This window comes from Mesocricetus auratus, unplaced genomic scaffold, assembly GCF_017639785.1.
Source record: "Mesocricetus auratus isolate SY011 unplaced genomic scaffold, BCM_Maur_2.0 Super-Scaffold_100676, whole genome shotgun sequence".
NCBI lineage: Eukaryota > Metazoa > Chordata > Mammalia > Rodentia > Cricetidae > Mesocricetus > Mesocricetus auratus.
In genome coordinates this window covers 152,922,762-152,936,121 of record NW_024429266.1, presented here as the reverse complement: position 1 = coordinate 152,936,121, position 13,360 = coordinate 152,922,762, and the positions used below count along the sequence as shown (strand labels likewise).

General features: G+C 50.3%; 1 protein-coding gene across 1 annotated transcript in view; it reads left to right on the top strand.

Moving 5' to 3' along the window:
• The first annotated feature begins 621 nt into the window (after positions 1-621).
• The window catches only part of Grip2 (glutamate receptor interacting protein 2), a 76,043-nt gene continuing 63,304 nt past the window's right edge, over positions 622-13,360 (top strand). Inside the window, exon 1 of the mRNA XM_040737864.1 lies at positions 622-850. Coding sequence (XP_040593798.1) covers positions 796-850 — 55 coding nt within the window. The 5' untranslated portion in view covers positions 622-795. The remainder of the gene's footprint in view (positions 851-13,360) is intronic.

Sequence of the window (13,360 nt, the reverse complement as noted above, 5' to 3'; positions counted from 1 at the left end):
GCGGGAGGGAGGCAGGCCTCAGGGCAGTGTTCTGGATGACTTTTGTCTGCCACAAGAAAGGCTGGAGGACATTGATTCATTTAACAGCTACTTATTCCCTTCATTAATTTCCTCATTGATTATGTTATGACCTCATTCGTCTAGTCAGTCAGTCACTTATTCGCACCCCTTCTGTCTATATTATCATAATTCCTCATTTATTCACCCATTCATTCCTTCACCCGTTCATTCATTCGTTCACCCGTTCATGCATTCATTTTTTTACTAACCCATTTATTCCTCATGCATTCATTTTTTCACACATGCATTCGTCTACTTTTATCCATTTATTCATGATGCAATCATTCTTTCATCCTAGTGTTCATCTATTCATTCCTTTACTTACTGATCTATTCATTCATTCATTCAGCCAGCCAGTCATTCATTCATTCATTTATTCATGCACATATGCATACATTCCCCCACGCATTCGTTCATTCATGAATCCTTGAGTGCAGAGCGCTGGGGCGGGAGGACGGTGCTGGCAGGTTGCGGGTGCGAGGCCCTCCTCCTCCGGGCTCCCCTCCCGCCTGACTCCCGCGCCGCGCCGCCCCGCCCCGCCCCCGCCGGGAAAGCGCGCGCTCTCGGGGAGCCGCTGCTCAGCCGCGGGCGGGCGCGGGAGTCGGAGCGGAGCCGGCGGCATCTACGGAGCCGGTCGCCCATGCCCCGCGCGCTGGGCCCGCGGCCTCCGGAGCGCTTCGCTGCGCCCGGCCCGGCGGGGGCAAGGCCGGGTGGAGCCGCCCGGTGGCTGTGGGGATGCGGGGCTGGCGCAGGAACCTGGCGCTCTGTCTGCAGCGGCTGCCGGACGAAGGTAGGACGCGGGTGCGGAGGGGCCGGACATCCGTGGGGCTGGAGGGTCACCGCGGGACGCTCGCTTTGCACAGAGCTCGATAGGACACTGGTGCGCACAGCCGCAGCGGAGCCGGGCCATTAGCCGCCACGTGCCTCCTCCTCCGCGCCGCCCGCGGGGCCGGGAGCGCAGGACCCCGATCCTTCAGAGCTCAGCGCCCAACTTTCCTGAGCACTCCCGGCCTGCGGCGCTGCGCGCACCCGGGGCCCGCAGCCGCCCAAGTTACAAAGAGACTGGTGCGATTGAGGGTCCCTGCTCGGATTCCCCTGCCGCAGCGCTGCGACGCGGCACCTCCAGACTGCCCCTCCCCTTACCTGTTGTCTGGACGGCCCACTGGGAAGAGCATGAGGGTGAGGCGGCAGTGGGAGGTCCTGCACCGGCCTGCCACCCCCAACCAAAGTTTGGGTTTGATGCTAATTAGGAATTGCTAGGACCGCAAGTCCCAGACCAAGCGAGGCAGAAGGCAGCTGCCATCCCCCACCCCCATAGCTCACATTTGAGGGCGACACTGGGTGACACCGGCACTACCTCACACCTGCCCCTGCCTTTAACCTTCACAACCACCTTTCGGGGGCGCTGTGATTCTTTCCACTTTTACAGGTGAGAACGGCCTCAGAGAGGTGAAGCCCAGTTCCCAAGGTCACACAGCCCGGAAGTGGGGATAGTTAGGATGTGAACTTAAATCTATGGGACCCAAAAGCTTTAGGTGGCTTTCGGGCCCCCAAGTTGAGTCTTCTACAATCTCATGGGGACGGATCCATTTCTGAGGCTTTTTGGGGAGGAGTGGGCCTGGGGTTCTGCCCATCCGTTCTGCTCAGACTCCCATCAAGCCTGAGTTGGTGCCTTTGAGGTTTATGGGTCTGGCATTCAGAAGCTGAACGGCAGACCTGGGCACCTTAGGGACTCAGAAGAGGCAGTTTCTTCCCTAAGGCAAAGGAGGAGGCACATAGTAGGGCAGTCAGCTAGGGGTATGAAGTACCCTCAGGGAGCCAGCAAACCAGGAATTCTAGCTCAGACAGGTAAACAATGCCCACCTTTAGACAGATAGGGACTTTCTGGAAACAGCTGCTTTGCCTAGGTTGCCCTCACTGAGGCCTCAGTCCTGACCAGACACAGCCCAGAGCCAGCTTTGCATGGAGAACTGTAATGTCCTGCTGGGGAAAGCGATGCCCTCCTGTTCAGCCCCCCTGCTGAACAAGATGTGCACACACAGGCCTGTGGCATGAATCCCATGGCAGGTGTGCATGGTACAGGGTATGTGCATGTATGTACAGGTGGGTAACACGTATGAGATACAGATGGGGTGCATATGAGGCCTGTGACAGCAGGCACCTGTGACAGTTTTGCCTGCCATGGGTGCCATCTGTTTTGACAAAGGCCACTCCCTTGGTGACAGGCAGAACTCAGCCTTGGAGTATTTCCTGGAAAATCTTAGTTGGGATGATCCGTGACCTCAACGTTCCAACAGAGAGTGGCTGGTGCAGCCATCTCGAGGCAGGAAATTACTGTTTAAATAGACAAAAAGTCTCTGGCTTTCTCTGGACTACAGGGAAATTGGTTCTTGTGGGCCTGCCACTGATGAGAGGCTCTGAGATATGGGTCCCACTGGACAAAAGACTGGGTGCTGGGAGGTCAGCTCAGCTGAGGACAGGACCCCTGGTGTCTTTCAGAGAGGGGCTTTACCCAGACAAAGGGATGCTTTGAACAAGGCTGACTCCTCTGGGTACCATTCTGGGTAATGTAAGGCCTTGGGGAAGAGGAACAGGCTTGGGGACCAGACTCAAGTCTGTCTAATACCTCTATTCTAGATTGCTTATCTATTGCTGTGACGAGCACCATAACCAAAATCATCTGGAGGAGGGAGGAGTTTGTTTTGCTTATAGTCCATTATAGTGGGAAGCCAGGGCAGGAGCTCCAGGCAGGAACTGACAGAGACCACGGAGGACTGCTGCTTCTTGGCTTGTTTCCTGGCTCATGTTTAGTTTGTCTGTTAAAATATAGTCCAGGCTGACCTGCCTAGGGATGTTATTGCTCACAGTGGGCTAGGTTCACCAATGTTAACAGTCAATAAATTCCCCACAGACATGTCCATAGAGGTGATTCCTTCATGAAGGCTCCCTTTTCCAGGTGACTTTAGGTTTGTGTCAAGTTGACAGCTGAAGCTAACTATAACAGCTTCTCTAAGTGCCAACTGTGTGACCTTGGGCATGTAATTTACCCCCTTTTTGCTTTTCCCCCTTTTAAATTTAAATTAGAAACAAGCTTGTTTTACATGCAATCCCAGTTCCCTCCCCCCATTCCCTGCCCCCCTTTCTGCTCCCCAGGGAGGGTGAGGCCTTCCATGGCGATCTTCCCCTTTTTGCAATGCTGAGCATTGAACTCATGCATGCTAGGTAGCTCTCCCCCCTGTTTTGGAACTTTAGTTTTTTCATTCTGCCCTGAAGGTGTCGTGAAGAGTCTCTGCTGTACTGTCCTCGTGTAGGGACCAGCACACAGTAGAAGGTCGTCCTTTCTGATGGGTACAACTGACCTGACCTTAGATTTGGGGAAAGAAACATGATTGGCAGAGAGCTCAGGACCCAGTGTGGATTTTGTGTTGACTAACCTCTACTAGGCTCTCCATTGCTATGATCTGGGGGGAATCCACAGGGTAGTGTCTATGGCTAATTAGTCCACTACCTTACACTCTGATGTTGACTTAAAGTGACAGACTACTCAGCACCAGTTCTAGAACCGGAAGTGGTAACCAGGTTCTTGGTTCTTGGAAGAGGGAAGCACATGGCCATGCAATTTCAGGGAGCATTATGTGATTCTTGCTTCAAGATGCTCTCTCTCTCTCTCTCTCTCTCTCTCTCTCTCTCTCTCTCTCTCTCTCTCTCTCTCTCTCTCGTGTGTGTGTGTGTGTGTGTGTGTATGAGAAAGATGAATGTGCCAGTGAACCTTCACCTTGACCTTCATGCTCCTATAGATAGTGACACATTCTCTTTCATTCATTGCAGCAAATGCTTCATGAAAGACCCCCCCCCTTCACATGCATACAGACATACACACACATGGGCCAATGACTGTGCGGTTAGAAAAATAATAGCTGGTCTTTAGCTAAAAGTTGCTCCAGTCTTCAAAACAACAGACATCCAAGGCGCCCAGTGCTTGGAGGATAGTACTGAGAGACAAGAAGAGGCCCTGTGCAACCCAACTGAGACGATGAGATGTTTGCCAGCAGCATCTTCCCAGTGTCAGCTTGATTTGGGTTGCTCCTTCCTGCTCTCTGACAGACTTTTGCAATGGTAGCTAGGGGGGTACCAGAAGTCATCATGCCCTACCCTCTCCAAAGAGATGGGGAATGAAGCAGCAGCAGTCAGTATGTTGAGAGCCCTGTTCTGAGTGTGAAAGGTCCCACCATAAACAAAGACAGGGACGGATAAAGAAGCGTCAGAGTCAGTGTGGAAAGGACAGCTTCAGAATCTTCTCTGAAATGAGCTGACTCGTGGGGGAGATGTACTGCAAAGTCCCAGGGAAAGGGATTTCTTCAGGCAGGGCGCATGCAGTCAACGAAGGTGACTTCAGGCCCGGCCAGGCCCAGAGCGGAGCAGCAGTGATTTGGGGCCAGGATCAGTATGTGCAGAGAAAAGCATGGGTGTCCAGGTGCTGTGCATGTTGGACAGTGTGACCTGAAGACAGGAGAGGAGGCAAGAGGGGCAGTGATGAACTGTAATGCTGAAGGAGCCCAGATCTCGAGATGCAAGGTGTCTAGCCCCTGTGGCAGGGACTTTCTGGTGAGAGCCTTGGGGGGACTTAACCCAGGGCTTGGGCTGGTTCCACAGATAACCAGGATCCTGAGTAGTGTGAATAGCAGCCGGGAGAAACATCCTGAACAGAGGGTTGACACAGCACCGGGCAGATGTGGGAAAGCAGTGCGAGTAGAGGCTCTTACTGTAGTCCCGCGGCTGCTCCGTGAGCTGTCCAGGGTGCTGACAGGCGCGTGCCAAGTGTCTGGAATCACAGGCTGTTAGGATGGCATGCTAGTGCTTGTGCACGCACACGCCTGTGTCCTGTGGTACCCAGCTAGCTGATGTGTCCCTGTGTCGGTTACCTAGGAGACAACGGGAAAGATGATAGGATGGAATGTGATTGGCTACTCACTCCTGCTGCTCATCTCTCTGTCAGACCCGCAGGCAGGGGTTACAAATGGCCCTTGTGGGTATGCCAAATGCCGGGGAGAGCCTCGGATGCTCACAGCCCCAGGCCCTCTGCATGAGTGTGGCTGCCAGTGCGTGCCATGCACTCAGCTTGAACAAAGCGGCATCTGGAGCTGATGGACATCCTGCTGTGAAACATCTGCTCAGGGCTTTAAATCAGGTAGCGGGGACCCGATAAATTTAAGAAGAACTAGCCAGACTCAGGAAGGGCTCTTTTGTTTGATTTTAATAACTGCAATGTCAACACACAAGCTGATTTTAAATGCCTCCTTGGGCCTCCAAAAATGCAAATAAGGCTTTGAATGGCGGAAGTTATTTCCCATGACGAGGCTGGTGATGTCAGTGAGTGGCTGCCCCGCCCCCACCCGGCCCGCTGGGTGGCGTGAAGCTGTGACTGGCCCTTTCCTTCGCTCCCCGTCTTTAGGACATTTCTTTTTCTTGTATGCTGTGAGTGAAGGGGCATAAGATCCACATTCTGCTTAGAAAGGTCAGGGGAACGAAGCTATGGGCAACCTTTCCATAGCAGTCGGGGGTGGGCAATCATTTAAGCAACCCGAACAGACAAAAGAAAACAAAACAGACTGTAAGGCCACAGAAGGTTAGCTCTGTTCATCTTTCCTCCCAGTGCATGTTTCAGACCCGGCAGGCGATGCGGCCATGAAGGAAGGCAGCAAAGTTCCCTCATGTTCCTGGCTTCTCTGTCCTAAGCTCAAGTTCTCATGTGCTCAGATAGAGATTGCGCAGCCTCTTCCTTATTTTTAGTGAGAACAATAACAAAAAGATTTCTTCCTGTAGAGCTGGCATGGTTGTGCATGCTTTTATTCCCAGCACTTGGGAGGCAAAGGGAAGCAGATCTCTGTGGTATTAAGGCCAGCCTGGTCTACATATGGAGCTCCAGACCAGCCAAGATTATATCGCATAGCGAAACCTTCCGTCCTCTGCCTTCTCCCCAGTACTCACTTCCCCTGTGGTCCTCTCAGGCTGTCTGATAGGCTCCATTTGAACAGCACACCTTGGCGACTCCCACTGTTTAAAATCATCCCTGGGGCCTGGGCTTACTCAGAGGCAAGACAAGAACCCACAGAGAGTGAAGGGAGCCCAGGGCTTCTTCCCTCTTGGTCACCTCTATCGTGCTGATCTTCCACCGTTCTCTGATCACTTCCTTGACCTGTGCAGCTGTCCCTTCCCTGCCACCAAACTAACACAGCAGCCCTTCACCTCTGCAACTTTCTCCCTGTAGCCCACTAGGGGGCTGACTTCTGTCACCCACCTTTTCCTCTGGTATGTGTCCTCCACATACGTCTGTCCTCCACTCTGTGAGGTCCTCAGCTGCTCCATTAACAACACACAAGAGGGAGGGAAGGCAGAGGAACTGCCCCCAGTGGGCACCTGTTGTGAGCTAGGGCCTGGGCACCCTGTCTCACATTCTTCCTGTGACATGATGCCCACAGGGAGGACCGGGAAGCTTGGTTCCTACTCAGACCTCTATTCCAGACTACCACATAGGACTGACCTCAGTCCCAGCAGCTGTCCCTCAGCTCTGTGGCTTCATTTGATGACTTTGCCTCTGACCTGTCTCCCCCCCCCCCGCCCCCGTCTTCTCTGTAAAGTGGGAGCGTGAGCAGCCTCCAGGCAGAGGAGTGAAAAGGTGGGAGAGGGAGAGTAGCAGAGAAATGAAGTCAGAGCCTAGTGAAGGAGAGCAGAGTAGGACCAATGTCCTCCTGAGCTCCAGGGCTACAAGTCTGAGGACCAGAGACCAAGCAATGCATGCTTCTGTATTGGAACGGGATAAAATCGTGTCCTACCACCTTTAAAACTTATAATCAAATCTTTAAAAATGGTGTGTATGTGTGTATGCACATGAGTGCTGGTGCCCATGGAGGCCAGAGGCCTGGAATCCCCCTGGAGCTGGAGTTGCAGGCAGTTGTAGGCTGCCCAATACAGGGTGTAGGAATCAAACTCTGATCTTCTGTAAGAGCAGCCAGTGCTCTTATCTGCTGAGCCATCTCTCCAGCTTTTTTTTTAAAAAAAAAGATAATTAAAAAAATCTCAGACAGAAACCCCTTTTCTTCTATGAAAAAAATGGATAAAATATTCTGAACAAAGTAAAAACATTTTTAAAAAAAGAGTGCTTCGGGCCAGACAGCACCCTATAGCTACTTGTTTAACCCATTTGGGCCCCAGTTTCCTCCTTAGGGAAAATGAGCAGATAGCGCTCCCCAAGGAAGTACGTGTGGATGCAGTGAAATAAAGCAGCAGCAGCAGCAGCAGAAGAAGAAATGGTTTGAAAATCACAGACCCATCTTGTGGGGTCTTTAGGAAGGTGGTGGGGGGATGCTGTTGGTGACCCTGGAGCAGGGACCAGGTGAGAGGAGGTCTAAGCAGCAGTGGCTCCTGAGTGTGCCGCACACCACGCTCTGTGTGCTTTCCACATTAACTATTAGTTTTCATAGCAACCCGATGAAGCAAGAACTTGTTTTGGCTCTTTTGGCAGCGCTGGGATGGAAGCCAGGGCTTTGCATACGGCAGGCAAGTGCACTACCAATTGGCAACATCCTCAGACTTTGGTTTCACGAGACAGGGTCTCATTGTGTAGCTGGCCTTGAACTCTCAATTCTCCTGCCTCGGCCTTCCTTCTGCTGAGATTATGAGAACTCGGCATCATGCCTGACTGAAGCAGACACTATTTTTCAGACGAGGAAACTGAGGCAGAGAGATTGAATGACTTCCAAGGGTGCGTACAATGAGAGGCAGGTCTAGGCCTGAACCCAGGCTGCAGGGGCCAGGGTTCGGTTTGCACTGCACCACCTTTGGATGTACACATCCTAGAGCACCTTTCCTGGCTTGGGGATGGGCTCCCCTCCCCAGGACTGTGGTCTGTAGAGCTTGATTCTAGGACAATGAGTCCTACCTTCTGGCTGGACCCTGTAAACAGAGCATGGTTCACCAGGCCAGAAGAGCAAAAAGGCAATCCTGACTACAAGGCGGGGCTTGTTTGGGTCTCTGTGGCTTGAACTATCAGTTGTTAACTGTAAACGGGAGGAGAGATTTCACACCGCTTCCCTTCAAAGACACAGTACATGTCTTTAAACTTGCACTCCCGCTCCCCACCCAGCCCTACCAGCCACCTCTCATCTGCTCAGCTAACAGCACACTAGAGGAATTTGAACTTCATTCTTCCTCAGACATTTGACAGGTGGGAGAGGGGCATCTTTAGGCAGCTTCCCCTGGCTGCTGGAGGGCTGGAGGCAAGCAGACTTAGAGAGAACCCTGAGGGACCACATTAAGAGTGGTGCTTGCAGGCGGTGGTGGCGCACGCCTTTAATCCCAGCACTTGGGAGGCAGAGGCAGGCGGATCTGTGTGAGTTCGAGGCCAGGCTGGACTGACAGCCTCCAAAACAATACAGAGAAACCCTGTCTCGTAAAACCAAAAAAAAAAAAAAAAAGAGTGGTGTTTGCAGGGTCTTATTCACATCCACAGCCTTGCCAGACTGAGTTGTCAACTTATTATCAGCTGAAGGAATAGAAACACCAAAGGCCAATTTCACAAGGCAAACAAACTGAAAAAGAAGGGGGTATATATATAACAAAAGAAACCACCTACAAGGTTCGGGCCACCGCCCCCCCACCAGGCCTGGAAGAAATGTTCATGGCGCAGGACACTGGCCGAGGATAATACCCTGTGTGCAGGAAGATCCCTCCAGTGAAGAGATAAGAAATCTGCACGGGAAGTTGTCAGCAGCAATATGGAGAAATGCGAATGGCCAGGGTGAGGAAGAAAGATGGCTGCCGCATCGTCTTTGGCGATTGTTATGGTAGCATGGGGGAGACACAGAGACAACAGCACATCACTTTTCTTTTTTCTTTTTGATTTTTCGAGACAGGTTTCTCTGTATTGTTTTGGAGGTTGTCCTGGAACTTGCTCGGTAGACCAGGCTGGTCTCAAACTCACAGAGATCCGCCTGCTTCAGCCTCCTGAGTGCTGGTATTAAAGGCATGTGCCACTAACGCCCGACAACATCACTTTTCTTAAAGGCTTCTTTAAAAAGTTTTGCTTGCAGGTCTGTCTGTGCACCATGTGCATACAGGGCCCTCAGAGACCAGAAGAGGGCATGAGATTCCCAGGAACTGAAGTTATCTACAGTTGTGAGTCACCATATGGGTGAAGGAACTGAACTTGGTGCCTCTGCAAGAGCAGCCGGTGCTTTTAGCCACCGATCAATCTCCAACTCCATAATATCATTTAAAATTTGTATTTATTATTGTGTGTGTGAGTACACATGCCAAATCACATGTGTAGGCTAGAAGACAGTTCTGGGAAGTCAGCTCTTGCCTTCTGCCTTTACATGGGTTCCAGGAGAGGAACATAGGTCATCTGGCCTGCACTATTAGGTGACAAGTACCTTTAACCACTGAGCCATCTTGATAGCCCCAGTACAATATCAGTCTTAAGAGGAAATATACAAATTCACAGCACCTTGTGTTGGCGAGACCCTGGGGGAAGCAGATATTGACATTATATTCAGCAGAACTATGTTAGAGAGGATTGGACAGTTACCTTCTAATCTAGAAAGTCCTGGCATCCTTTGGTCTTCCCTTCCTTTCCAAAGGATTCTTTCTAGAGAACTGTTGAGCACAGGGGCTGGGAGGAGGAGATCTGTTTTCATGTGTCTTAGTTACTTGTCCAGTTGCTGTGATAAAATGCTCTGCCCAGAAACATGTCCTTACCTCTCCAATGCTGGGGAACCACAGTTAACCATTTCTCACATGCCTTTCTGGAAATTTCTTTACCTCAGTAAGCCACTGTTGATACTTTCTTTCCCCATTTTTCCATCAGTACCAACATGCTATCCCATGCTTCTACATTCTGCTGTAAGATCTACTGTGCACAGGAAATGGCTAAAACAAGAGAGTGCACCTTTGGGCTGGGTGTGGTGGTGCTAGCACTCAGGAGGCAGAGGCAGGTAGATCTCTGTGAGTTTGAGGCCAGCCTGGTAGAGTGCATTCCAGGACAGCCAGAGCTACATAGTGAGACCCTGTGTTAAAACAAAGAAGAAACCCATGAGCAAGTGAACTTTCGAGAGGACGCTGGGTGACCAACTGTATCCCACCCCTGCTTAAGCAACAGAACCACCAGTACCCAGTACCACACAGTTCTCTGAAGGCTATTTGACCTTGCCCTGCCTCTTTTTATTTTGTAATTTTTACTTAAAAATTGCTTTCACGCAGTATGTTTTGATCATATTCTTTCCCCTCCACCAACTCCTAGACCCAACCCTCCTCCCTATCCACCCGATCAAACAACAAAAAAGAAAACAAACAAACAATTAAGACAAAGAATACCAAAACAAAATACAACAACACAAAATGAGCACACAAAGAACATGGAGTCTGTTCTGTGTTGGCCAATTGCTCTTTGGCCACAACTTGACCTGGAGGGTGATTGATTCATCCAGTGACAGTCCATTAGGTTGTCCTGCCTCCTGAGAGTGGTTTGTTTGGTAGGAAGAGGACTCTTCTGTTGTTCAATGTCCCTGGTTATCAGTGACTTTGGATCCCCTGTGGCTAGTTGCTCAGCAAGGTGGGAACCTCAGACCCATAACAGGGGATGCAGGCAGTGAGATGGGATTTCTCTAGTCCTGAGAGCTGGGGAATCCCATCAGGCAGAGAGCCATCCAAACAGCCACTCTTCAACCAAATGAACAACCGCTTCCCCCTTCCTGTCCTGGGAGGTAATTTATCCCAGGATGAGGAATGAATTCTCCCATGATGCCTCCCTGCCAGAGACCCTGCAGTCTGAGATTTACAGCTTGTCTTCTGTGCAGAGCTCTGGGCTCCAGATTGATATCAGAGGTACAGAGTATCTGCTTGGGGTTGGTGAAGTCTTGGACGGCAGGCAGCAGAGGCAGCAGTATTTCACTGTGAGGCTGGATCAGGCTATAAACCATCAGGCTAAGACTGTCTCCCCCCAGTGATGCAAAGGGGCCCAGGGAGATCATGCCTGAGGGCAGCACTTAAGACCACCCTCAAAAGCCACTTGCTTTGACTTGATGGGGGATGTCCTTCTGTATAGATGTTTCTCTTATTGGTTGATGAATAAGACACTGGTTGGCCAGTAGCCAGGCAGGAAGTATAGGTGGGATTATGAGATGAGAATTTTGGGGAGAGGACACAAAGAGAAGCTGCCAGAGGAGATGCCATGCAGTGGTTGGGAAGACAGGATGCCGGACGTTCTCCGGTAAGATAAGAAATGTATGGATTAGTAGTTATGGATTAATAATTAAGAGAGAGCTAGCCAATAAGCAGCCCGAGCCATCAGCCAACCGTTTGTAATTAACATAGCCTCAGTGTATTTGTTTACTTGGGGCTGAAGGGCAGTGGGACCAGGTGGGAGAGAAACTGTGTCTACAAAATGGCACCCAACGTGGAGCTCTTGGGTTCTGGTTGGGGAAGTAGGGTACTGAGGAGAGGAGCAGTGGCCAGAGGTCCTCTAAGTAGATCCTTCAACTGTTTTGTATTTTCCAAGCAGAAACCCACTGAGCTGCAGACCTCACTCAGAATAACTGCCTTTTGGTTTTTGGTGTCTTGAGACAGGGTCTCACTGTCTAGCACTAGCTGACCTGGAACTTGCTGTGAAGTCCAGGCTGTCCTCAAACTCAGAGATCATCCTGCCTCTGCTTTCCAGGTGTTGGGATTAAAGTTGGGTCACCATGTATGGCCAACTTTGGGTCAAGAGCCAGTGATTTGCTGGGACCATAGCAATGACTAAGAGCTTGGTGAACCCTGTAGGTAGGAACGCACAGGCTCAGCTAATCTACTAGGGGGTGGTAGGGACACGCCCTTGACAGGGAGGAAGGTGGAAAAAACTATCAAAAGCTTCCATTGGTATTCGATGGTTTGTTATGGTGACACACTATGAAGGGATGTGTGTCTAGTTAATAACGTAACATGTACATGGGACTGTGGAAGCATCACAGATATCTTTTACAGGTGAGGATCTGGGATGGTAGAGGGTGGAAGATGGGGCTGGCAGGAGATGGCTCAGGACTGAAGTGCATGTACTGCTCTTGCAGAGGACCTGGGTTGCGTTCCCAGCATCAGGGTCATTGTCAGGGTCAAAAGAAATAGGGCAAATGGCTGACTGTGGTGCCTATCAGCAAACTAAAGTGCATGCTGGCCTCCAGGTTTTCTCAGTACCACAACTACCCAGGCCTAAACTTCTGCAGCTCGTGAACTTGCCTTCCCCCAGCTTCTCATTACTACATAGCCCTGCCATCTCAGTCATCTTGGTTCTCCGTTTTTGTCTTCCTCTCTTGCCTCTCCCTCTTGGTCTCCTTTGCCACACTGTCTTCTCTTCTCTCTCACCCACCCCCTCCTGTGTGGACAAGGCCCGTCTGCTGGCCATGTTCAGTGTACTACTTTCCCTCTGCTCTGGACTCTCGCAGATACCTTTGGGCGTTCTCTCCCTCATATCTACAATAAAAGCCTTCCCCTCAGCCACACCTTGGGGCGTTCCTGTCCTCAGTTTATACATCTAATGTCAAAACCATCAGTTTATAGACCCATGTGATTCTTAACTGCCTATAACTACAGCTCCAGAGGATCCAATAAATACCTTCTAGTTCTGATGTCATTTGTACACATGAGCACATATTCACACATAGACACATACATACATATTTAGTTTTTAAAGTGTAAAAAAAAAAAGAAAAAGGTCATTTGGGTATTGAGTCCATGATTAAATCCTAGTGCCTTTATAGGAATGAACACACACACACATACACCTATATGTCCTAGTTGCTTAATAAGAAAGGGAATGAAAACACACACACACACACACACGTCACATGATGTTCACACATACCCATATGTCACACGATGCTCTTTGTAGCAAAAAGATAAGGCTCCTAAGACTTTATACCCAGAACTGTGAGGTGAGCTAAAATGAAGCGTGCTCTCTCTCTCTTTTGTAAATAAGGTGGGTAGCCTCAGGAATTTTATCATAGTCAGGAAAAATCAACTAATGCCCTATATTATGGCTGAGGAGCTGGAGACTCAAAAAGGAAAGAGATTCGCCTGAGTCCATCTTGCCGGCCAGCCACATGCCTCTTCCTTTTCTTCTTTTTCTGATGAGGAAGGAAATATCACCTTGCAAGGTGTTTTCTGGGCATTTAAATCTTTTAAACCATGAAAAACTGTCAGTAAACAGGCCTGAGTGCTAACACAACCATTTCCCATAAGATAGGCAGGTGCATGATTCTCTGACCTTTGG